We start from the raw sequence: 23785 nt of genomic DNA, 5'->3' as shown, positions 1-23785 counted from the left end.
TTTATTTAATTTGAGACAGGTGACATAATCTCATAGACCCTAGTCAAATAGAATAAAATAATCTACGGGATTGACACATGTAAGATACGCAATTTGTCATTCCCATAGGCTTAGTACATGCCATTAAATTGTATGTAAGAGTATTGAGTAAAATAAAAACAAGAGACGCAAGAGAGGAGTGTGCGTGACAGAAATGAAACGTCGGCGATAGTAGCTTTATAGTATAAGTTAAAATGTACTCCGGAAATAGTTTCCATGGCGCCCGCTAGAGGCGCTGAACAGGTTTCATACAAAATTAATTCGTTGATAGCTCGCCGGTTGTCAGTAGTAGTTGGTAGATGTCATTCAATGGCATTTTGTTTTCATTCTCGGTACAGCAATCTCTCAAATGTCAATACGAAATTATCATCTAACTCATACGATAACCAACAACCAAAGAAGCACATCCACGAAATCCTATTATAAGCACGTATTGGCATCTGGTTTCTAGGGAACCGTAGTCTAAATGTTAATGCGTGGTCCAGGGACAATACTATGCAAATAACATACATGATATTGGCACGGTAATGTATGCGAGTTCGGATAACACGGCCAGCTACCCAGAACTAATACTTGCGTTACCTGCGCCTATTTGAGTCCGCCGATATGTGCTATGAAAAGGTTTTCTTGTTGAATATTTTGTTTGGTGATAAGTTTTTATGGTGTTTTGGAAGATGTAAAAGAAAAGTTGTCAGGTTTTCAAGTCTTAAACTGAATGCCAAGAAAACCTTTATGAGGAATTCAAAATGTTTTGAAACTGATGATAGTGTGTATTGTGTAATGTAGCAAGGGTGTACGACATAGGTATTAAAATAACAAAACATTTGTATTGTTGACACATACTTCCTTTTTATTACAAATATTAATTGCACATAAGAACATTTCATACAAAAATATATTCTTAATTAAAAAGATTCCCACTAAAACAAACTAGAAAACCGCAATACAAAGATCAATATTACATAAATATAGATAATTAGAAAATTTTGATTATATTAGAACTTTAACGTAGTGGAAATGCAAAATATAACTAACAATCAGATGTCAAGAAGATCCCTAATAACACAAATTTAACAATTCATTTAATTATAAAATTGTTTTACAATAAATTATTTTATTAATTGACCAAAACCTCAAGTCAAAGCAAATTGTGACAATCATTTATTATTTAAAATACCATGAGGATTTATTGACAATATTTCTTTATTAACAATTCAACAATCTATCTAACATTTATATACAATTGTGATGGTAAATGGTAACATTTCATCTTTGACTTTAAGTAATTTCTCTATGACGTCACACCGCGGGCGCCGCGCCACCGAGGCGAAGCGGAGGCGAGGCAGACGCGAGGCGAGGGCGACGCCGCGTTATATCAGACTACAGTATTTATATCACATTATATTTATTAACATAACTGTTAATTACAGTACAAATAGATTTGCGACTTTTTACAATCGAGTTCTTGAAATTTGTGACAATTTTATTATATTTAAATATAAAAATCTACACTAAAATATACCTAAGTCGGCAGAAATAAATGAATGATTACTTTTACTAATTACAAATTATAACCTAAGAAGCTTTACTACTTATAAAATAATGTTAAAATTATGACAAGTCAAAATTTATTTTAGGACTATGTAAAAAATTGCCTAATAGAATCAACATTTTATACTATTTTAGTCGACTTGAACGGTTTGAAGTAAAAATTGTACAATTTTAAAACGCTATGGTAACTTTGGGCCTATGAACTAAATTACAATTAAAATATAATAAAACTATAATAACGCCATAACTGAGAGAGCCCCACAGATCTTAACATCAGATTCACATAACATAATAACGTAGTGTGGCATGAGTTTATGGCTTTTGTCTTCTGTTTGTGACTTGGTCGGCGCGTGTAGCTCAGAAACACAGCGGACTCGCGTGTTCAACGTAAAGAGTATTCCAGAATAATCTAATGAGCCTATGATTGATGGATGTCAGTCGTATTGATGAATCGTCATGTCTAAAGAAAAGAGAACCCTATTTATTAGCGCATAAAGTACGATCAATCAAATATCATGTTGCGTAGTATCAAGTCATAACAACTGGTCCGATCAATTCATTTCTTACGTATTTATTGTGCGTATCGTGCGTTGCATACGTTGCGTAACTCCGTTGTGTTTCCAACTAACGCCTATGATCGTGTTTGCTGATACACTCAGAATATTGTTAAATCAGGTACTTGTAGGAATGTATTTCAAGTACTTCTCTACTTAAGTTATTGTCAATTCTCTTGACCGCAAATTAGAGAAAAGAAAAACCCACTCGAGTTAATTTATTTTTATAAATAAGTGTAAATGTTTGATATAAATATAGACTCATATGGCATGTTATTGATTTAGTAAATCTATCACATTACATAAGTGTCAATTACAGAATATCTGGTACAGATACCTATCAGACTAATACGTTTTGAGAAGAAGACAGCGAGTGGGTCAAGACAAATAAAAATAATACATTAGAGACGAGAGATAAGGCAAGCAGCTAAAGCACTTAGCAATAATATAGTTCGCTTAAAGCCATTAACTAAACTGAATTACAGTTCTACATAGTTATACGAAAGAGACAGTGAATGTATAATCTAAGCAAATTATATAGTGGCTAACATCAAAGGCAGGTTTGATTAAGTCAAGAGAGTACTAGTGAGGTAACAGCAAACACGCCACTAAATATCGACTCGATAAACATAGTCTCGGAACTGGCACGAATCGATAATATTAATTATAACTTTAATGAATCGCCTATCAATTAAACGTGTAATATCGGATGGAACAACTTTTCGTACAATTCCGTTTATAACAAATCGATAGAACGTACTATTCGATTCTATAAAGGCTGTGAGTCGAGTCGTTATTTTTGATATGCTGTTTTTATAAGCTGTTACTGTGAAATGTATAAAGTTGTATTGTATCACTGTGTAACTTGCGACGAATGCAATCGTTACATAAACTGTTTGTTCAACTTACAATTTTAAAGCTAGCTATATTACATACATAGTTACTTTAAATATAAGACTTTAGTACTTCGACTGGTGATGCGATTATAATTATATCGACCATGATACAGAAAAACTATATCAATCCAATTATTTTGAAGAAACTTAATCATGCCTTAGGTAAAACTTAAATACTTAGAAAACCATACCTTTACAGAATTATAGAGCTACGTTTTGAAGTACTAATTTAATGTGGATTATTGTTTGTCAGTATTATGGTCGAGGGACAAAATAAGTTTAGGAGGCCGGCAATGGATATCTACATTACTAACGCCTCTAAACATTATGCCAAAGGCGGTAACTGTGAACTAAAGTCTCAGTATCGATACATGATTTATCGATATATCGATACAAACGCACGGACATTTTATCGTTCGATAGACGTGTCCAGTAAATAAATAACTAACAGAAGTAACGATATCGTATTGACTATGTCGATAAAAGGTCCGCGCTAACACGTTACGAGCTATAGATATTTTTCTAGCGTTTAGAGCCTACGGTATAAAGTGTGTTATAACACCGAACATGATTGTAATGGTCCTTGATACACAATAAAGAAATAAGCAGTAGTACAACTGGTTGGCATTGACTTACTGGTTATCTTTCTATCGCATCAAAATTCGAGAACAAGTAAAAATGTAAATATCTAGGAAGTTGTGACTGTACGTCACCTAATTACTTAGTCTACCGCTATCGAGACTGCGGGGTTTTAGGCTAGTTTTAACACTGGAACTAATCTCAATCAGATCTATAGCTTACTCACTTGTCAGTATAGAGAAGAACCATCTGACCGCACATTTTATCCAATCTGTGATAGTTTGAACGGCAATTACTTCAATACCGATATTTATTTTCAAATAGATCTGTTGAGATTTCCAATAATGTCCTTAGCCTCGCTATACGATGACACACATTACGTCATAACTTACGTCTAGGATCACAGCGCGCGCTATGTGGAATGTTGCAAGAGTTGTTCTCGCTCCGTCTCGTTCTCGCTTGTGTGTAATGTGGTGCGTGAGGGCAGGACGGTGACGTCGTCGTCGGTGCACGACAGCGGTGAGTACACGATGCCGCGGGTACGTGTTCTTTTAGGTTGCTCTCGGGGACTGCGAGCCTAGGAAAAGAAATTAATACTGTAATAAGAAAGTACTTTTCTAAGGTGTTGTTTTTAATTTAGCCATATATTGGGCAAGTTTTTGAGGATTTAGATGTCAAAAGACTGTGTTCCGCTGTGGACATACATATTTCTCGTTATGATGAAGACGTTAAAATAATTCGTGTTTCATACTGAATATGGCGCCAGTTTTGCCTATTATTCACGGAAATACTGACCGACAGAAGAAACAATCGCAAATAAATTAAAAACACCTTTCATATTATTTCCATTTATTTAATCTATTTTTAAACCCAAAGGATTTTCAAGAGCTTTTTTGTTCATTCAATAATTTGGTATTTATCATACAAAATATTTTTACCACACCTAAAGCAATATTTTTGAGTAAACGGGGTACTAGATCAGTCTATACTATTTTAAACCTGAATAGATAAAATATGTGTTGATGACACCGCCAGCTCATGTAAAAACATCCATTAAGCTAAGGTTAGGACCTTAGGGAATCTCTGTATGAGATTTATTAGTCTACGAGTCTAGTTCTAACTCTTAGCACTTTTTTGACATAGTTTGCAGTAAAATATATTCAAAACGCTTTTACGCCTAAATAAACGCCATCTACTGAAAAGTCGGTAATAATTTATTATTTGGAAAACATTTTCGGTAAACATTTTAAGTTTAACTTCATAAAAAGTTCGTTTGCAATCACGGCGTAAGTTAAGCAAACCAATGTAAACATGTTTGATCACAGCAATCCCAGTAAATTATAACACAAGCTATAAGTTTAAAACTTAAGTTTGCTATTCCTCGAAAAAAATGATTTAGTACCAGAAAATATTTCACCGAAGCAATTTCAAATTATTATTATATTAAGAAACAAACAAACATATAAGTGACTCCTACTTTTATAATATTAACAATATTGTCACACAAAAATACGAATCGAAAGTCTTTTATTCTTCCATGAAACCACAACAAGAGGTTTGATGTTTAGTTATTTTATTATGCCGAGAAAAATAAAACTTGTATTTATGTGATACGAAACGGGCCCATTCGTTGACGTCGACTAGAATGTCGATGCCGAACATATACCGAATATAGGGAATATAATGAGAATACTCGCGGTAAAGTATAAATGTTTATGTACAATGTCATATAGTTTATTAACACGATGTTACGAGAACAACATGTTAGTATTATCTTGTATGATAACATGATCTTTTATAGATGTCAGCTATTTGCTATTAATAACAAATGTTGTTTTATTAACAAATATACATTTATTGAGGTCATGCGAAGTCCCCAACCCGCACTTGGGCAGTGTGGTGGACTTAAGGCCTAACCCCTCCCTCGTTTAGGAGGACACCCTTGCCCAGCAGTGGACAGTATTGGGTTAAAAAAAATATGTTCGTAAGTAGCTGGTGGAAAATTTGTATACGATTATAATTTAAGCCGTCTAAACTAAAAGGCTTTTTTTCTACAAGTATAGAAGATACAAGACAAATATTGAACAAAATTTAAAATAAATAGTTACAACTTCGTAGATAATTATTTTATCGGATAAGTATTTTATATTTCAATAAATCGTGTTCATTTTCGTTTCGTTTTCATTTTATCAGATAAAATTAACGCACACCTAGGGAGTAACAAATTGGCTATAAACTGCATTCAGTTGAATTTGGTTTACCTAATTAACTGTAATTTTAATTCACACCATTATCGCTCTTTATAGTATGGATACCACGAAAATGCACAAAATCGGCAGGTATTACTATCAGATAATTGAGATAAGTGTCCAAAAGTACAGGTAGAAATAAATTCTATTTTATAAGATTATACATACATAAATAAAATAACGTTTTTTTCCCATAGGAGTAGGCAGAGATTAAAAAGGTTGTTCTATGATTTGACATACAAACATAGAAACAAACAAACATAGGCAAACATAGATACATAAAATCACGCCCTTTTCTAAGCTAGATAGAGAAAGAATATACATAAATATATCTCGGTTCATATTGACGATTCCCTGAATTACTGTGAATCTTACTCTACTATTCAAAAGTAAGTTAAGATTATATTTCCGTTACCCTATTTGGGAGACGCGACAGTGGTTATCGATAAAACCACAATCACAAATATGTATGTACTAGCTGACCCGCGCAACTTCGCTTGCGTCACCTAAGAGAATTAGTCAAATTTTTGCCCGTTTTTATAACATTTTTCGTTGCTACTCCGCTTCTAATGACCGTATCGTTATGTTATATAGCCTTCCTCGATAAATGGGCTATCTAACACTGAAAGAATTTTTCAAATCGAACCAGTAGTTCCTGAGATTAGCGCGTTCAAACAAACAAACAAACAAACAATCAAACAAACAAACTCTTCAGCTTTATAATATTAGTATAGATATGTTCGCAAGTTACAAGGAGAACAACAAATTTGTACAGAAATTTAACGGAAATATTGCAGAGATAAAAGGCTGTACGTACAAAGTAAGGTATAGGTTGTAAATTAATCTAGCGCGGCGATGGAGCTCAATAATCTTGATCTGAGATAAGCCGCGAGTTCATTACCGGCAGAATAGATCGCGCCGTGTGTGGACAATACTGGTGTGCTTACCTAGTATGGATTGTAGGTAGATATTAGCGTTAAATGTCTTGTATAAGAAGTGTTTGGAGATTTTAATATGAAGCTTTTGGAATTAGTAAAGTTAGAATTGTCCAAAGGCACTATGTTTAATACACATCCGTTTATACGGATTAAATTTTATGCCTTAGCCTACATTACTATGACTCAATTAATCGCGTAAACATATCCATTTCTAAAATTATAGAAAGGATAGGTCTAAAGTGACCACTAACGGTTTGACTTTGCATCCTTTCAAGAACTGCCTTATGCGTGATTTTCCTTTGATGTTTTTCTCTAGCCTCAAACCGTATGCTATTCATTTAGTATGTTTTATACATTTTGAGTGTCATATACATTTTATGTTTGTTCTACTAATATACGTACCTGTAAAACCATGAGTACAGCTGCGAACAGTCCGATGGCCGCCGCACACACCGCTAGCGTGACGACAGTCGCGCTCGGTGCTGACTGCACGCTCGGCGCGGTGTGTAGTGCGCTCCACTCTGCGATGCGACGCTTGCCGGCCACCGAGGAGTTTATACATTCACCTGAGTGATAACGTTAGTATTAATTTAACCGTTATTTTATAATGGAGCAAAAAATGGCTTTGTTATTTTTAGTCGTAGTAATATTTTTATAATGTACTACGTACCAGGAGGAATTTCTCCCCCTTCGGGAAGGAATTTCCAAAAATCCTCTCTTAGTGCTTCTCTACACTTCCTTAGGAATCTTCATACCAAATTTAAACATTCTGATTCTACGCTCAGTAGTTTCGGCTGTGCCCTTCATTCAATCAGTCACTCAGTAACGAACGAAATCTTCGGCGCTAGGTTGAGAGGTACCCACGTGAAAAAAATAACAATCTAACAGATGATTTAAAAGGATATTAAGTGCTCCTAGGTAAAGTATATAAAATAATTTAAAGATATAATTACCTGTGTCGGGGTGGCAGTGACAACAATCGTTGGCCGGCGTAGAGTTGGTAGCGCTGCGCTCTGCGCAACACGGCACGCACTGGTTGTTTAGTCTGTGACCAAACAGAAATAAAGATTAATAAATTATTTCATTTGTTCCGGATTTTCTCAATATTTTGAGCAAATTCATTAAAAATTTGTATGTACCTATTACTATATACATTTCACATGATAATGTAATCACTGTGGAGGAATGATGGATAGGTTTATATCCTTAGATAGTTATTTACAGTCAAAGTATGTCGACATTAATGGAATTCTACCACGCAGTAGATTTATGATCGTATGTATGTAGATTAGCGATTTTTGCTTACCTAAAAATCTAAATAGCTAAGCTAAAAATCCCTTAAAAAACACAAATCAGCATAAAACAGCAACAGAACACAAAACCCTAGAAGAGTCATAAAGTTCGCACGCGTGAATCCCAAACCGGTTTGTTAAAGACATGTTCAAGTCTTGTAGTTTAGAGCTCTTAAGACATTCTGCCTGACGCCTTTGCCTCGCGTATGTCACTCGAGGGCAGCCCTTCAATCACTGAGGACCCTTTGACGCGCATTCTCCACCTTCCGTGTCGAGAAAAAACGAGGAAATGTTCTAATGCTTTTGTGTGAAATGTACTGGAAAAAGTGTTTCGTAAATGTGACAAGTTCTCAGAAAAATATGCTATGATTTTACATTCGGTAATGGTACAGTCATGATCACAAATATGTTTGCTTTTTGATTGTCAAACGTATGATATTGAAAATAAAAATATTGTAATAAATATCTATTGTTATTCTTTACATTTTGGGACAACAATTTACTTACGATTTCTTAAAGAATTAAATAATTTCCGTTACTTAGATGCTTGTCGAATAAAGCTTATAACTTCTTTATGCAAAGAACCCTAAACCATTTTGAGCGACTTGTTGAATAATGAAGCAATATTATGTTTCAAGAAGCATATTTTTTAATACCTGTTGCATAGCGTAGTATTTGTTGGGACGCTTAATAATTACGTTTTATTTAGCTGCCTTTTATTATGTTAATAAGCAGTGCATACTGCTGCTAATAAGCATATTATTATTAGAGTCTCTTTTAGATAGCTTCCGTTCCTATATAATACATACTATGTAAAACATAACATCCCGCATCTTATAGTTGAAGGTGTAGGCAGAGATATGAAATACGTTTGACCATTAACATTGTTAGTCCCTTGTAATAGGGGCGAGCAATTCACCATTTACCGGATATGTTACTTAACTCCGGGTTACTATTGAGAAATATTCTAATTTAAATTAGAAAATACCAATAGCACTTTGCTCGACTCGAGAATCGAACCTAAGGCAAGGAGTCGGTTGCACCACCGACCGCGCCACAGAGGTCATCACACAATATATGCGTACAAATAAGGTATAATCGAAATACCAGACTGCTTCTAATTACACAACTATTTATGACCATCACATCCAGAACATTCTTTGCAAAAGCAATTAGCCGTCGCACCGTACAAACAGTAAAAAATAGCATTTAGTATAACAATTCTAATTAATCAGCTCTTCACTGTATAAATAAAACTTAGTGGCGCAATAAAAACACTTGCTTTAACCTAGATAACCCCTTCAGTTAGCTTGAGACATTAACTTCTAACAGATCCGACACTAAAACACAAACACAGCAGTTCTCTCAAAGTGCTTCAAAACGAATTACTCTATACGTGTTGGTAAAACATTGGTCATTTAATTTACTCTTGTATTTACTGAACAACGGACTTCCGCGGTACAGAGTTACGGCTAACGCAAATATGTATGCCGGTTGCGACTCTTCACCAAAAGTACGCTTTCAGTCATTTGACGGGCTCGGTGGCGCAGTGGTTAAAGTTCGTTACGCCACTACCAGTGCTTTGGGAGGTCGTGTATTCTAATCCTACCCAAAACAAATATTTGTTTGATCTACATATAGTTGTTTTGGGTCGGGTTGTACTTTGTATCCGTTGTTTGTATGTTTGAAAAAGTCTCCGCGACACTAGAACAAATCTTAGAGAGGCAGGAGTCTTTAAAAAAAATACACACCCCATTACGATTTTAAATCCACAGAAAGCTCTGCATAAAAGGCTTTACTGACTGATCTATGAACTCGTTTGCCTATATTACGTGTTAATCCTGAATGCAGTAGTTTCTCCCGCAATAATATAAAAAGCATTCATATTATTTTGGTTAAAGATTCTGCGCATAAACATAACCCAAAAAAAAATTAAAAACAGTGATTTAGATTTAATACTGAGGTTTAGTTCACAGTTTTATTTTATGTACTGTTTATTTATCTTCCTTACAACTTTATATAGGTTTCGTAGTTGTACGCTGTAAATTAGTCAAATAAACTGTACAACCACTTTACTGAAACCATTTTCTTCATCAGACTAACTCCAGTGCTCTATAACGTTTACACCTCTCTTGTCAACCACTTGTCTCACTACTAGTGGTAGGTAATACTTGTAAGTATTTCATACATTGCCTTCGAAGTTAAACCACGGAGTTATGACCCACCTGTCGAGCTTAGTGCTTCAACCTGTGCCGGCTCTAGCTGACAAGTAAAATCATGTTCCACTGCTGGTTTAGTTGTAATCCTATTCACTGTATTTCATTCATAGTAAGCAAGGAAAGGTAAACTTTATTCGGTATTTGATATACCTTACATTACATATTTTTTTCAAATCATTGGTAGAAGGGAACGAGGTCGCTATGAAAATGAGTTAATTCTTTTGGGTTAGGTTGCAAATCCATTTTGTTAAACAGAAGTTCATAAAGACTTCATCTTTATGAACACACAAACAGAAGTTCATAAAGACTTCATCTTTATGAACTTCTGTTTGTGTGTAGAAAAAAAAATAGTATAAAAACATGAATTTTAACAACTAACCTGTCAAGTCTAAGTGGTCTCGAACAAGTTGTACAACTGAACTGTCCCGGTCCTGAGCAGGTCCTGCACGACGCGTCACATCCTTTACACGTTCCACTGCTGGCTTCATAGAACTGTGAGCCGAGACACTCCATACAGAGCCCGCCATCTAGCATGAAGCGAGGCGGGCAAGACTTGCAGTGGAGAGGACCGGAGCCGTCGCACTCCCGGCAGTAGTGGTGGCAGTGACGGCAACCGCCCAGAGTTTGGTAGAAACCTGATGAGACAGAAAATATGAGTCATTACTTGTTAGAAAGAGATGGTAAGATTTGACATGATTCATTGATTCTGCATAGATTATAAACATTTTTTAGCAAAAGTATATCATTACTGCACAAACATCTGTAGAATAAATTTGTGATCTAGACTCGTATATTGCGTGCAAGTGTTATGTACATTTTAAACCTGAAATCTACAAAAACATTTCGGTATGCATGTTATTCAATAAAACCCCTTTTATACTTCCAATAAAACGAATTCATTTCAGTCTTCATACACTATACGCCGAAGGATTAAGTAAATACCTGCAGGTACTCACATCCATGACGAAATCCCCTTTATAAATAGTAATCCGCTTTCTCATTCCATGAAACGTGTTCATTAATTTATCCTATTGTGTTATGTATTGACCGCTAATCATTGGTCGGCCATATACATACATTTTATTATATTTCCAGCCATTTCCCCGAAGAGAATTCATTGGGTTATTATCGTGATAAGTAAGGAGGAAAACGTTGATTATCTTTTTATCACTATTCATTCGTGGACATCGTAATAAATGGGACATGAACGGATATCTGAGAGAAATGTACTGTACTGTAATAAGATGATGAGTAATAAAGACATTTTATTGTTCAACTACTTTCCGCCCGCACCCTACCCGCGTGGAATTTAAAAATCTCTTTCTTAGTGCTCCTCTAAGCTTCCTAACGAATCTGGATACAGTATTTCAACTTTCTACGCTCAGAAGTTTCGGCTGTGCGTTGTCCATCAGTCGGTCACTCAATCTATACTAATATTATAAAGCTGAATAATTTTTTTGTTTGATTGTTTGTTTGTTTGTTGGTTGGTTTGAACGCGCTAATCTCAGGAACTATTGGTCCGATTTTAAAAATTATTTGAGTGTTAGATAGTCCATTTATCGAGGAAGGTTATAGGCTATATATCATCACGCTACTACCAATAGGAGCAGAGTACCAGTGAAACATGTTACAAAAACGGGGAAAATTTTGACCCATTCTCTCTTATGTGACGCAAGCGAAGTTGCGCGGGTCAGCTAGTAACGGATAATATTGATTGATTCCAGACGGTGAAATGGCCGTTTTCAAGTATAAAAATATGGCACGATTGTATTAATGTACCACGTTGCATCACGTTTCCAACGCAGACTGTCTCTACGACACTCCAATAGTTAAAATTGCTTTAAAATATACTGCTTCCTGATTTATATCTTGAATTCAACAAATCGCCACTAGTTGAGTGATACGTTAAGACTTTAAATTGTTGTTTGTTAATTGAAAAAAAATTACGCTGACGTGACTAGTTTAACTACAAAAGCAATTAAAGTTTCCGAATTAATATTTAAATACATGTTCTCCTTGTTGACTTAGTAACTAATCCATATTTAAAAAAGTTATAATATCACATGTATAAAAGATGAGTATTTTTAATGTTTATAAATACATACATAAAATCATGCGTTTTACATGAGGGTAATCAGAGACCAGAGAACGCTACTTGGTACGATCCTTACAAACTTACTTTGCTTCATTCACATCTATACATCTTATCATAACAAACTATTGTAATGTTTAAATGCGTTACTAGCCGACACTACAAACTTCATATCGCCTAACAGACGATTTTAAATAAATAAACAAACAACTCATAATCATTTTTTTTTTCTTTTTTTCCGTGTGAACTATCTATGTAATTCAAGGTATATTATAAAAACCACATACTTCAAGGAATATTTAAAAAAAGAATTATAGTCAAATCGGTCCAGCCATTCACGCGTGATGGCGTGACCAGGGGAAATAGGGATTCTTTTTGTATAAATAGATATATGGAATTACCTTGAGGACACTCCGGGTGGCACTCGCCAGCAGCCAGTCTCCAGCCTTCAGGGCAAGAGGCGCACTGGTCTCGTCTAGGTCCAATACAAGTGCGGCATGAGAGGTAGCACTTGGAGCAAGTGCCGCGGTCTGCGTAGTACCTGTGTGGAGATAATTTTAGAATCAGAGATTTTTTCAGTAGAATAAGGTTATGTGTGAAAACTACGCCATTTTGAAAGTTTACTCATATACAGAGGTAATACCATTTGATATGATACAGTGATACCATTTGAGATGATATGGTAATTAGCAAGTAAAACATTCTAAGAGAACGCACTCTCCCGAAAACCAAAATTCTCCACCATTTGTTCCTTGACTAAAGTTATCTGATAATAATAAAATGTGTTCTTAAACTGCATCCACTTTTTTTTCTTTACACAAAGTGAGATACCGTCTTAAAATTAATCTAGATAGCTTCATAAAAATCCTAAGTCTTTCTGAAATGAAACATTTAAAAACTTAACTCGGCAAGTTTCTATTGCGCTGACCTAAATAGCAAAATGAAAAAACTTACAAACTTTTCGAAAAACAGAACAAAATATCCCGACTTGTATCAAAGAGTATGTTTATATTTGCTGCTACTGGCTTCATTTCTTTTTAAGTAGTTTACAAAGTTTATTTATTAGCTCTCACTATTCTCGTTTGGTATTTTCATTTATTTCAGTAAATACATGATGCTTTTGAGTTTTCTGGTTTTAACGAACTATGCTTTTATTAAATTTTAGCTATTAGTCGAAACTCCGCTCGGATAGACTTTTTTGTTTAAAAGTAAACCACCTGTCCGTACACATTTTATCTAAACTTACCTTGAGCTGCGACATCAGACAATATACGTCAAACATATTGAATCAGTGTGGATTAAATTTATAGCTCAATTGGTCTCGATGACATTTTTCACAAAAAATAATACGATATCGTTCTGCTTCGTAAATGACTTCAGGCCGAAACGCATATTGTATAATACAGAAATGGAAAAGCCAGGAGGTAGCAATTTGATTGAAGTGAAACGTATTGTACATGGAGATTGATGGAAGCCGAACAAAAACATATTTGAGGAAAAACGGCTAAAATAACTTTTTAGAAACATTCATTGGGCCGGTGTTACGGGCGCCGTTCTGAGTGAAAAGTGTTCGTGCTATACTATGTTTCATATTTACTTGTTTATATTTTGTCGTAGTAGCTACAAATAACAATGTCATACATTTAATAAGATTCTAAAGTATAAGGATTCCTCGAAACACGTTCTAATATCGTCTACAAAAGTGATTTGGTCTTTTCTTTGAATTTTACCTTTGGAAATTATTATTTTGTATGAAATGGAGGCATCTACTTATAGCAACTGGGACAACATAACAGAATACATTATCAGGCAATTAAATCTTCACCTAAGAATTTAGAAATTATACCATTGTAATCAATTAATGTCATACGCAATGATGATGACTATACGGCGTACACCTTCCCATAAACATTTGTAATCATTACTATAGTTAACTATTTATGTATCTAAGAGACCGACAATGTGATACATACCCTTCAGCGCAGGAGGTGCGACAAGATCCGGACTGCAAGCGCAGAGTGCTCGCGCAAGCTGTACAGTTAAGCCGAGACGCGCACTCTGAGCAGCCGTGCATGCACCGCGTGCAACGACCAGCCTCGGCGTAGTAACCTCTGCTGCATTCTGATACACACCTATAAAAAGTAGCTATTTTAAGTGAAAGTTTAACTACTAAGTTCTTCAAATAATGTTTAATTACTTGAAAACCCTAGTTCAGTGTAGGTATGAGTTAAAATAAAAATAAACAGAAACCTTTAAATTCGTATAAACCTTACTGCAAATTATATCGAAACAAAACGCATCGAGGTGAAAAAATCTTGCGAAGAATTACGTCGGCCCGAAACATAATGTAGAAAATATTAATGTTGACCTTACTCATTACATAAAAATAAGCAGAAAACCCGGTCACGTCCATGTGCATGGAAAACGTGGTTCGTTAAGGTTTCCGCGTGAAAATTAAATAGAATAATGTAAAGGGTTTTAATTCGGCCTGCCGGTGGACAAAGAAGTTCCGCTTTTGTGATTTGGATACATTAGTGGTTAAGACAGTTTCACGCTTGGCTTACTCGACGGGAGTACTCTTTATGTGAATTAGTAAGCTTTGTAGAAATGAATAACCCTAGCGAAATAATTCTAAATACTCACTTGTAATCCTGAAGTAAATTCGGGCTCTGACAAGTCAAACACTCGCTTTCATTTTCACCGTAACAAGAGTCGCAGGCGACATTACATCTTTTACATTTCTGTCCCTCTGCGAATTCCGCCGAGTTGCACTTTTCTGTGCCAACAGGCATACATTTTCCTTTTTTGTTGAGTTCCCAATTCGGTTCACATGACAGGCAAAATGCACTCGTACATGTTGAACAACCGACGGGACATCTAAAAATATAAAAAAGATTAATAGGCAATTCCATAAAACCATACAATCTTATAAGGAAAAAATAAGAAATATGAATTACAAACCTCATACATTCTTTTCTCTTTTTATCAGCGTAATATCCCGTAGGACATGACGTAACACATCGCCCGTCTAATGCATAAGTCGACGGGTGACAAGTCACGCACTGCGCCTCCCCGGGTCCTTCACAAGTGTCGCAAGATTCGTGACATTTGGCGCACATATAATCCTCGGTTTCATAGTGAGAGGCCGGGCATGAAGCTAGGCACGTTCCGTCGTGTAGAACGAGATGGTGTTCACATGACGTGCAACCGTCAGCTCGTTCGGAGCAGGTGGCGCAGTGCGCTGCGCAAGGCCGACATACTGACGATTCGCTGTCTTCCCAGTAACCGTCCGGGCATTGTTGGAGGCACACAGCTAAATCAGCTACAAGTAAATGAGCTGGGGCGCACGTCAAACATGAGTCCTGTCCTGGGCCAACGCATGTTTCACAAGATTCGTGGCATGGCCAGCACACTCCACCTTGGTTAGCGTAACTTCTTGGAGGGCATCGCGAAACACAAGCATCATCAAGCCGGTAGTGTTTACACGCAATACACTGGGTAGGTCCTTTTCCATAGCATCCTTGAGAATCGCATTCGGGATCACAGTCATGCACGACGCGCTTGTCATTACTATCAGCGAGGACATTTTCCCCATGCGGAGAAGGGACATTATGTCCATCGAGACGGGCTACCGCCTTTTCCGGGTCTGAACCGGCGGCGAATAAATTAGGAAAGTTCTGGTAACTAGCAAACGCGTCAGTATTGTAAAAAGAATCCCCGATACTTTCGTAGCCGTCTGCGGCTGTGGGGAATGCAAATGGTGGAGCTGCCGGCGACGGTCTTTTAGACCTCACTCTTACAGGATCAGTGGCAGTTCCGTAGAATATCAGCTGCCACTTTTTAAGTATACCTGGCTGATTAACATGCCTGTTGCCAGCGTTAACGATCTGCAGCGTCCATCTACCTTCAGCGTGCTCACCCCAGAAGTGAACGCTTAGGAAAGGCCAATCATCAAAATTGGAGCTCACGACATCGCGTGGCCTTTCAAATAATAAAGTTGATACGGTGCCCATAGGAGACGTTAAAAGTATACGTAAATTGCCCCTTGGGAAGAACCTTAGAGAAATTTTACATTGAACGTGTTCAAGATAACGAACTTCGTTGACTGTCGAACTGCAGCCATTGACATCCATATGAGTTGCCAATGTGTATCCAAAAGTCGATTCAATGGGTTTATCTTCGTTTATTTCTTGCGACTTGCAAATATGTTGTGATGGTACTGACACCCATTGTTCAGCTAAACTAACCATTTCTGACGCATCCATTAGACCGTAGCCGAATTTGTGGCTAACTTTCCTCTTTACTCCGTTTATGATCCATCCTCCCTCTTTTTCTAGTGGTTGCGGTCTTGAGGTCATAACAACTAAGTACTGCATATCTCTCCATGTCAGATCTGCATTGGCTTCCAGAGCTAATGCGCATATACCGGCAGCTAATGGTGCAGACGCGGAGGTTCCAGTATGTTCTACTGTACAAATATGATCAGCTCGTAATCTACCATCCATGTCAACAGTAGCAACACTCTTGTCGTGTCCAGGGGTTCCTGAACTGTAAGTAGTAGCTAGTGTAGAAGAACATTCTTCTAAATACCAAGGCTTATAACCACCTTGTGTAGCACTAGAGATTGATAGAGTAAATATACTGTTCGTGTAACCATCACAGTTGCATGAGTCTGTATGTCTTCCACCGTTTCCTGAGGCCCATACAAAAATGGATCCCTTGCCGCGGCGTCCACTTGTGACTCCGTAAATGAAGGCCCTAAAAATAAACACGAGTTAATATTCAAGAATATTGTTAGGAAGACAACTTTAAAAACCAACTTCAGGAATAAATGTCAGTACGTACCTTCTTGCCAATGGTCCAGGGCCATCTACTGTCTTACCGTCATCCTCAGGTCCCCAGGAAGCACTGTAGATGTCGATATGATCGGGGTTTAGGCCTAAGGCTCTGGCTTCAACGGCGTCGTTGACAACTCCGTCCAACATCCTAACGCCTCCTATACTGGCATTGTACGCGATGCCGACACCGCAGTACTGGTTGTAAGCAACCGCAGCCACTTCACCTGCACATCTTGTTCCGTGTTTATTGTCACCGTTGTCTTGGGGCATGGGATCATCATCGTTGCCATTGATGTCTGTAGACGCGTTGGGGTCCTAAGACAAGTAAATGAAAAAATTAAAACAGTTTGATCAACAATATACCACTAGTTAATAAGAAGCTGAATTTAAAATAACACCAAGGCCTGCAAAGTAAATCTAAAATTCAAATTCTACTAAGACAACTCTATAATAAACCACGGCGATAGAGCTGGAATTCTTTTTCACGTCGCAGTTAATTAACTAGAAAATTATTTACTAATTGAATAATTATGTTGTCAATGCTGAATTTCATGATTCATTAAACCCGAGGACGAATTAATTTCATGAATTTCAACTCGTTTCTACGAATCTTTGCTTTTCCGTAATTTATACAAATATCGTTCAACTCAATGAATATGATATGAATGAAAATAACACAATTAGTGCCGTGCTGTTCGTATTTAATAGAGACTGTGTTAGTATACATAATTGACTTTACGAAACTTTTTACATGCACACATAAAGTTTACGAGTCACTTACGAATCCTACAAAGACATATGACTCGAATTAATGTCCGTAATATTCTGTTAACATATAAATATCGCACGAAAATAGACACTAATTTCTCCCGAGAAGGGAGACACCCACGTAAAATTGTGGCGAGGTTGTCCTGATATTTAAAACTCCACATTCACGAGAAGTCATAAATAAGTCGCGTATAAAGTTACATACATCCCATTCATAGTATTACTTCTAGGAAAGTAACCCGAAATAATCTTGGTATATTTTCATCAAATGTTCATGTTAATCAAAGGTCTAGACAGATGTTAAAGGTTTTCTTTTATAAACGAACATCGCAATTTAGTTGGAAAGCGTGAGTTCATAGTTAATATGCGGGCAGCTTATCTTTAGTACTAGACCTTTACAACAGCTGTTAGTCTAACATAGATAGTATTATCAGCCTATATTAACGGCACTAGGGAATGACTTACAACTATGTAAGACTTATCGACATGTTCGAGATAGTAGAAATAGTTGCTTGAGAAATTAGAGCACATAATATATAACCGTTCGAGTTATTGGTTCAACTACGTTTATACGCTTGAGCAAGAATATTACATTAGATAGTAAACTTACGATATCACAACTTTAGGCTCAATTCTAAACTAGCGGCCATTTACAGTAATATTCCAACTTACTATTACATTAGTTCCATCATTAGCAGGTACTCGGAAAACTGGCGCAAGTGCCTCACAGAGCAAACGTGTAAGCGGTACATAATACATTTTAGACCCGGTACACGCCAGCGATTTTCGCAATTCAAATGAAATACGGCAAAATAAAAAATACAACTTTTTTCATCGCTCTTTTTTCCGCGTGTAATGGCTTCAAGTTATTGTTTATGTTACCCGAGTGTGAGCCTTTCAGCAAAACGGTATCATAAAAATCTGACTCGCACTGTTTTGAGTTATAGACGTACAAACAAATAGCGGTAACAATTCGAAGAAGTATTGTGGTATATTTCTAATAATTTCCAAGAACCTTCGTAGTTGTGTGTTTTGTACACGTGAACAGAGATGTTTTGTTTCATTTCGCTGTAGTTTCAGTTCATTGGCCTCGATACTAGTAATAAAAGGAGAATAGGAAACCACTAGTGGAGGGATTAAAAACGTGTAGTTATTCAGAGGGTTTTTTCGGTACACCTACGCCGCTACGTGTTCAATTGTTGATAGTGCCTACGTTTGTAATCCTTCACACACACTGGACAAGAATGCTGTAGTGGAGATGAATGTTGAGTGGTAAGACTGATCTGTTCTGACATTCATCCGCTGCTGGACACCTGATACAACTATTATAACGAAACAAATCTTAACGGCAGGCTTGAGACAGCTCTGGATTCTGAATTGTAATACAGAGTTACGAACAAACAAGTTTCAGTATTTTTTTATACTTAATAATATCCATGAGCATACAAGACTTAACTATAGATTTAATATTACAATCTCAGTCAGCCCGTGTCCACGGTCGATACAATTCGATCGAAACGTCCGTTAAACAAATACGGTATTCTTTAATTTTCAATCGCGTTTTAGACCTGTTACATTATAATATTTTGTGTATAAGACTCGAGACTTTAAAATCGTTAACTATAATAGATTTGGATCATTAAAAATGGAGTTTCAAATAATAAGGTTACTTACATAGTTCTGCGCCAAATCAGGATGGTTGGTCTGAATGCCGTCGTCCAGGATGGAGACGACTACGCCCTTGCCGGTGTAACCCTTCTGCCAGGCCGGCGACACGTTCATGTCTAGGCCGTCTTTAGCACCTCCATTCTAAATAGAAGAGAATTATATTAGAACAAGCAAGAAAAAAAAAATGCAATATGAAAAAGAGAGAGAAAATATGTTATGTCAACTCAACTCTGTTAAAGTAGACTCGGCTTCCTTGGAGGAAGTTTGTAGTCAGACGAACTAGTATCGAGAAAGCCATGGAATGGTTTCGATTTTTAGTAAGTTGTTTTTTTAAGCTTCTCGCTTAAAAACCTAAAGCAACTACAGCTCGATATGAATGTGACATTATAATGTCATAGGTTTACAATCGAGACACTGATCAGTTTCCCTCATTTAAGGGCTGAAAGGCATAGTGCACTTTCCATTATCATATTATGAAACCCTGTCACACGTAACTGCATCATACGTTGATGCCTATTACCACGGGAAATGTTGCGGTCATATAATTTACCAATAATTCGTAGTAACGTTGGAAAATTTACACCAAAAGTATTTAAATAATAAAATTAATACTTACTGCTGTATATATCTAATGGAATAAAAAATATAACTTTTTATTTCTGTATATTATCGGTTAACATATTTGAGGAACCGCACATCGAGGGTTGATAAAACAATATGTCATTAATTACGGCATCCGCCAAATTATTGTGCGGTGAACATTCCGGTCCAATTATTTATAGAGTATACATAAAATCAATTCATTCGTCACACAAAAATACAATTTTTGGCTTCAAATAATTATATCTTTTAAATAAATGTAATATTTTGGTCCAATTTATGCAGGACAAAAATATAGGAACGCCTCTCTGCAATAGACTTGCGATGGAATATTTAAGGAGTAGTACATCAAAATAAGTAAAATTTATACGTACTAAATACCACTGTTCCTTGAACAATGGGTCAGGGAAGAACGGTGAAGCGGAAGAGAGCGCGCGGTAATGCGGCCGATGCGACTGCAGACGTCGCGACAGCTGCGAGAACGACGCCCGGTCGTAGGGCGTGTAGTCGCGCTTCACTCGACGCTTCTCGCGCTGTTGCTCGAACCATCGCACCTGCAAACAAATAGAGAGATAAACGTTGTTTTTTTTTGTTTCAACGTGGTTGCTTAGCAGTAAAAATCAAATATTTTTTTGTTTTTGCGTTCCAATAAAAATGATCATTGGTTTCTTTTTAGCATTCAAAAAGCTTTTACTGACGAAAAAGCGTAGTTGTATCTTCAAGAAACTCTGAAAGGCTGTAATTTGGCATTGTTTCAGAACCCTGCAACGTCTAAAGAGTTTTATTTTGGGCCAATCTTCAACTAATAGCGCTAGTAAAAAGTTACACAAAAATTCTTAACACTGCCTGATTAATGCATGTCCTCGAAAGTTACATAAAAAAATATAACATCCGCCCATTACTTGAACAAAAGTGGAAAAAGTAATAAAAACTTTATGCGTGGAAACTAGCCTTTCTTGTTTTAATAAGGGTTTGCTTGACGAAGGACCTAAAACTTGAGACTAAAACTTATGTCATTTTCAACAATTACTTCGTAACATAATGTGGAGACTGAAAGTATCCGTAACGTTGAAAATGAGAGCTAGTATTAAACTGAGACTAAAATATCCAATTTGACATACATAAAATAAAAGAAATATGAAATTATTAATCTTGTAAATCCTAAAACAAAACGTTGCAGTTACTTACAGGGTGAAAAAAGCAAAACAAAACTCCATTTGTCTTTCCAAGAAGAAATACGACATCAACAACAAAACAACACCATAAATACAAACGCGAGAGTTTACGTAGAAATAATGAGGGATTAGAGGAACTAAAACAATCTGTTTTACAGCCATTAGTAGGAGTAAAAGGTTAGAGGGTAGATACAAAACAGTTAGCGCGCCATAAGATGTAATTACAACGCTCTTGCACACGTCTGGATGGTAGCCAAGCAAAAAGACAAAGACTGCTCAACTCCTGACCTTATTTTGTATACAATTTAATTGTACAGCTAAGATTGTGAGATTATATTTATACCTCTTTTTATTTATAATAGTTTAAAAGAAAGAGAAATTATAATGAAGGCATTATTACCAAGTCTGACGAAGTTAAAATTTAGAGAAAAAAGGCATTAGCTCAAGAGGTACTCAAATCTGAATCAAAATCAATTGGAACTGTTCTACAACACGCAAACGTCCAGAAAACTCTAGTAAATTGATTTCCACGAGTTTGCGGTAAACCACCATCATTAACTTTGATTACTATGAGGTCAAAATGTATATGTATTATTTACGTAGCCTCTAACAGAATATTACAAATACATTTACAGTAATTAACCTACTCAACCTACACAATCTCGATCGAGAACGACATAAATGGAGGAACAAAAAGAGAAATTAACTCCGGACCTTTATTAGATCCTATGTGGGTGCCCTGAGGTTTTGTCATCCCTTATTATATTTAGGCACAGCGTATCATTGGCCTTAATAATAATTAATGAATAACCGAGAAGTGGCGACAAAAACGGCGCAAATGTCAGGATATTTATAGAATAATTCGTGACAAACAATCTTGATGGTCGAAAGCACTTCTAACTGTAATATCGCAAGATTGCTATAATATTTTTCGTCAAATTGTAACAAACAACGTTATCTAGAATATTCTAAACCCCAAAATGATTACGTGTACTGTTAGAACAAAATAAGACTATCAAATCTAACATTTAGAAGGTGCAATTTCACAGTTGTTGGAACGCAACAGACAGCGTCGGGGGAGGTCGGGGCAAAAGCTCCGACGTAGTGTATTAGCATGAGAAAGCCTCAGGCTCCTAGGTCTCATTGCTTTTTCACAAGTGTTCGAGGTCGAGGCATACGAAATGACACAATTCGTCCCACGAAACTTGGGTTAAAAAAAGTTTTTGCTAAAAATATTCGCCGCAGTTGTAAATTGTGTTGTCTTAGCCGCGGTACTGTAATTTCATTAGCAGAGCGGTGAGTGCAGACGGAGGGGGGTGTTCATAAGCCACGTAATAGTTTCACAGAGAATTGAATTACTTACGCAAGGAAAAAATTCAATTCCACTTTCGAGCTTATTTTCGTAAGATTTGTTAAAGTAGAGAATACTTTTGATACAATTTACTTTTTATTTGAGTCTGAGTTAAAGCGAAATAGATAGGATCATATTTAAGTCACATCCCGACGTCAACTTTGATATGTCAAATGAACTTAAACAGGTGCTAAGCATTATTGGATTATGCCAAGTACTAGGGTAATTCAATAACATTAATAGCCTGTTTTAGGATGTACAAGTATACAGAAGGTAATTTTATGCTAACGTTGTCTATTTGCCTTGGAGCGAAGAAGCGTCGTTTAATAATGTTATCTGATCATAATACAAGAGAGTTTAGACCAATAAAGCTGATAGCATGTTCTGTTTTATAGTTAAGTACCTATTACATACTTAATTAGGACCACCGCAACTTCTTTAACACGAAAAATAATGCAAACGAATTTGGGACCGCAATGCTTTTTGAATGAGTAGGTATATAAGAAACTTGCAGCTTTATATTCATGGGATGTAGGCGACTATATTGTCGTGACTCTATGTTGGCGAGTTAAATCGAGATGCCGCAAAGCTTAAATACCGTCGATGATAAAAGCAGCAAGTCTGCTTTACGCCTTATTGAGCAATTCAAGCAAAATACGGCGGTAAAATGTTTTGCGTACACAATTGAAATGGTACAAAAAGCATTACGTGGTTTGTGGCGCGCGCCGGGGGGAGCGTGGGGCGAGATGTCACACGTATTTTATTGGTGCGGTCGCCGCAGCATATGAACGACTCAGGAGCAAACGCCCACTGTTTGTCACAACACCGCAGTGCTAGAGTAATTTAATAAAAAATCCCCGTCCCACTCCCGCTTTTTATAATGCATGCTTACGGATAAAACAACTATGTTTTTATACCGTTAACCGTTTCAGACTTTACACATTACTATAAACGTATAACCGAGTTACGTATTTTG

The 23785-nt window shown here is 36.5% G+C and overlaps 1 protein-coding gene across 3 annotated transcripts in view; it reads right to left on the bottom strand.

Annotated features, from left to right (window-relative positions):
* Positions 1 to 868: 868 nt before the first annotated feature.
* Positions 869 to 23785, bottom strand: part of LOC142978938 (furin-like protease 2) — a 196662-nt gene continuing 173745 nt past the window's right edge. For all 3 annotated transcript variants that reach the window (XM_076123581.1, XM_076123580.1, XM_076123583.1), the window contains 11 exons: positions 20658 to 20837; positions 19690 to 19824; positions 17255 to 17562; positions 15371 to 17167; positions 15053 to 15286; positions 14383 to 14541; positions 12811 to 12950; positions 10697 to 10952; positions 7760 to 7851; positions 7209 to 7372; positions 869 to 4196 (listed from right to left, as the gene is read on the bottom strand). In XM_076123581.1, coding sequence (XP_075979696.1) covers positions 4032 to 4196; positions 7209 to 7372; positions 7760 to 7851; positions 10697 to 10952; positions 12811 to 12950; positions 14383 to 14541; positions 15053 to 15286; positions 15371 to 17167; positions 17255 to 17562; positions 19690 to 19824; positions 20658 to 20837 — 3630 coding nt within the window. In that variant the 3' untranslated portion in view covers positions 869 to 4031. The remainder of the gene's footprint in view (positions 4197 to 7208; positions 7373 to 7759; positions 7852 to 10696; positions 10953 to 12810; positions 12951 to 14382; positions 14542 to 15052; positions 15287 to 15370; positions 17168 to 17254; positions 17563 to 19689; positions 19825 to 20657; positions 20838 to 23785) is intronic.

The sequence above is a fragment of the Anticarsia gemmatalis genome, chromosome 15, assembly GCF_050436995.1.
Source record: "Anticarsia gemmatalis isolate Benzon Research Colony breed Stoneville strain chromosome 15, ilAntGemm2 primary, whole genome shotgun sequence".
NCBI lineage: Eukaryota > Metazoa > Arthropoda > Insecta > Lepidoptera > Erebidae > Anticarsia > Anticarsia gemmatalis.
The sequence above is the reverse complement of the archived record's forward strand: the minus strand, read 5'-3'. Positions and strand labels throughout refer to the sequence as shown.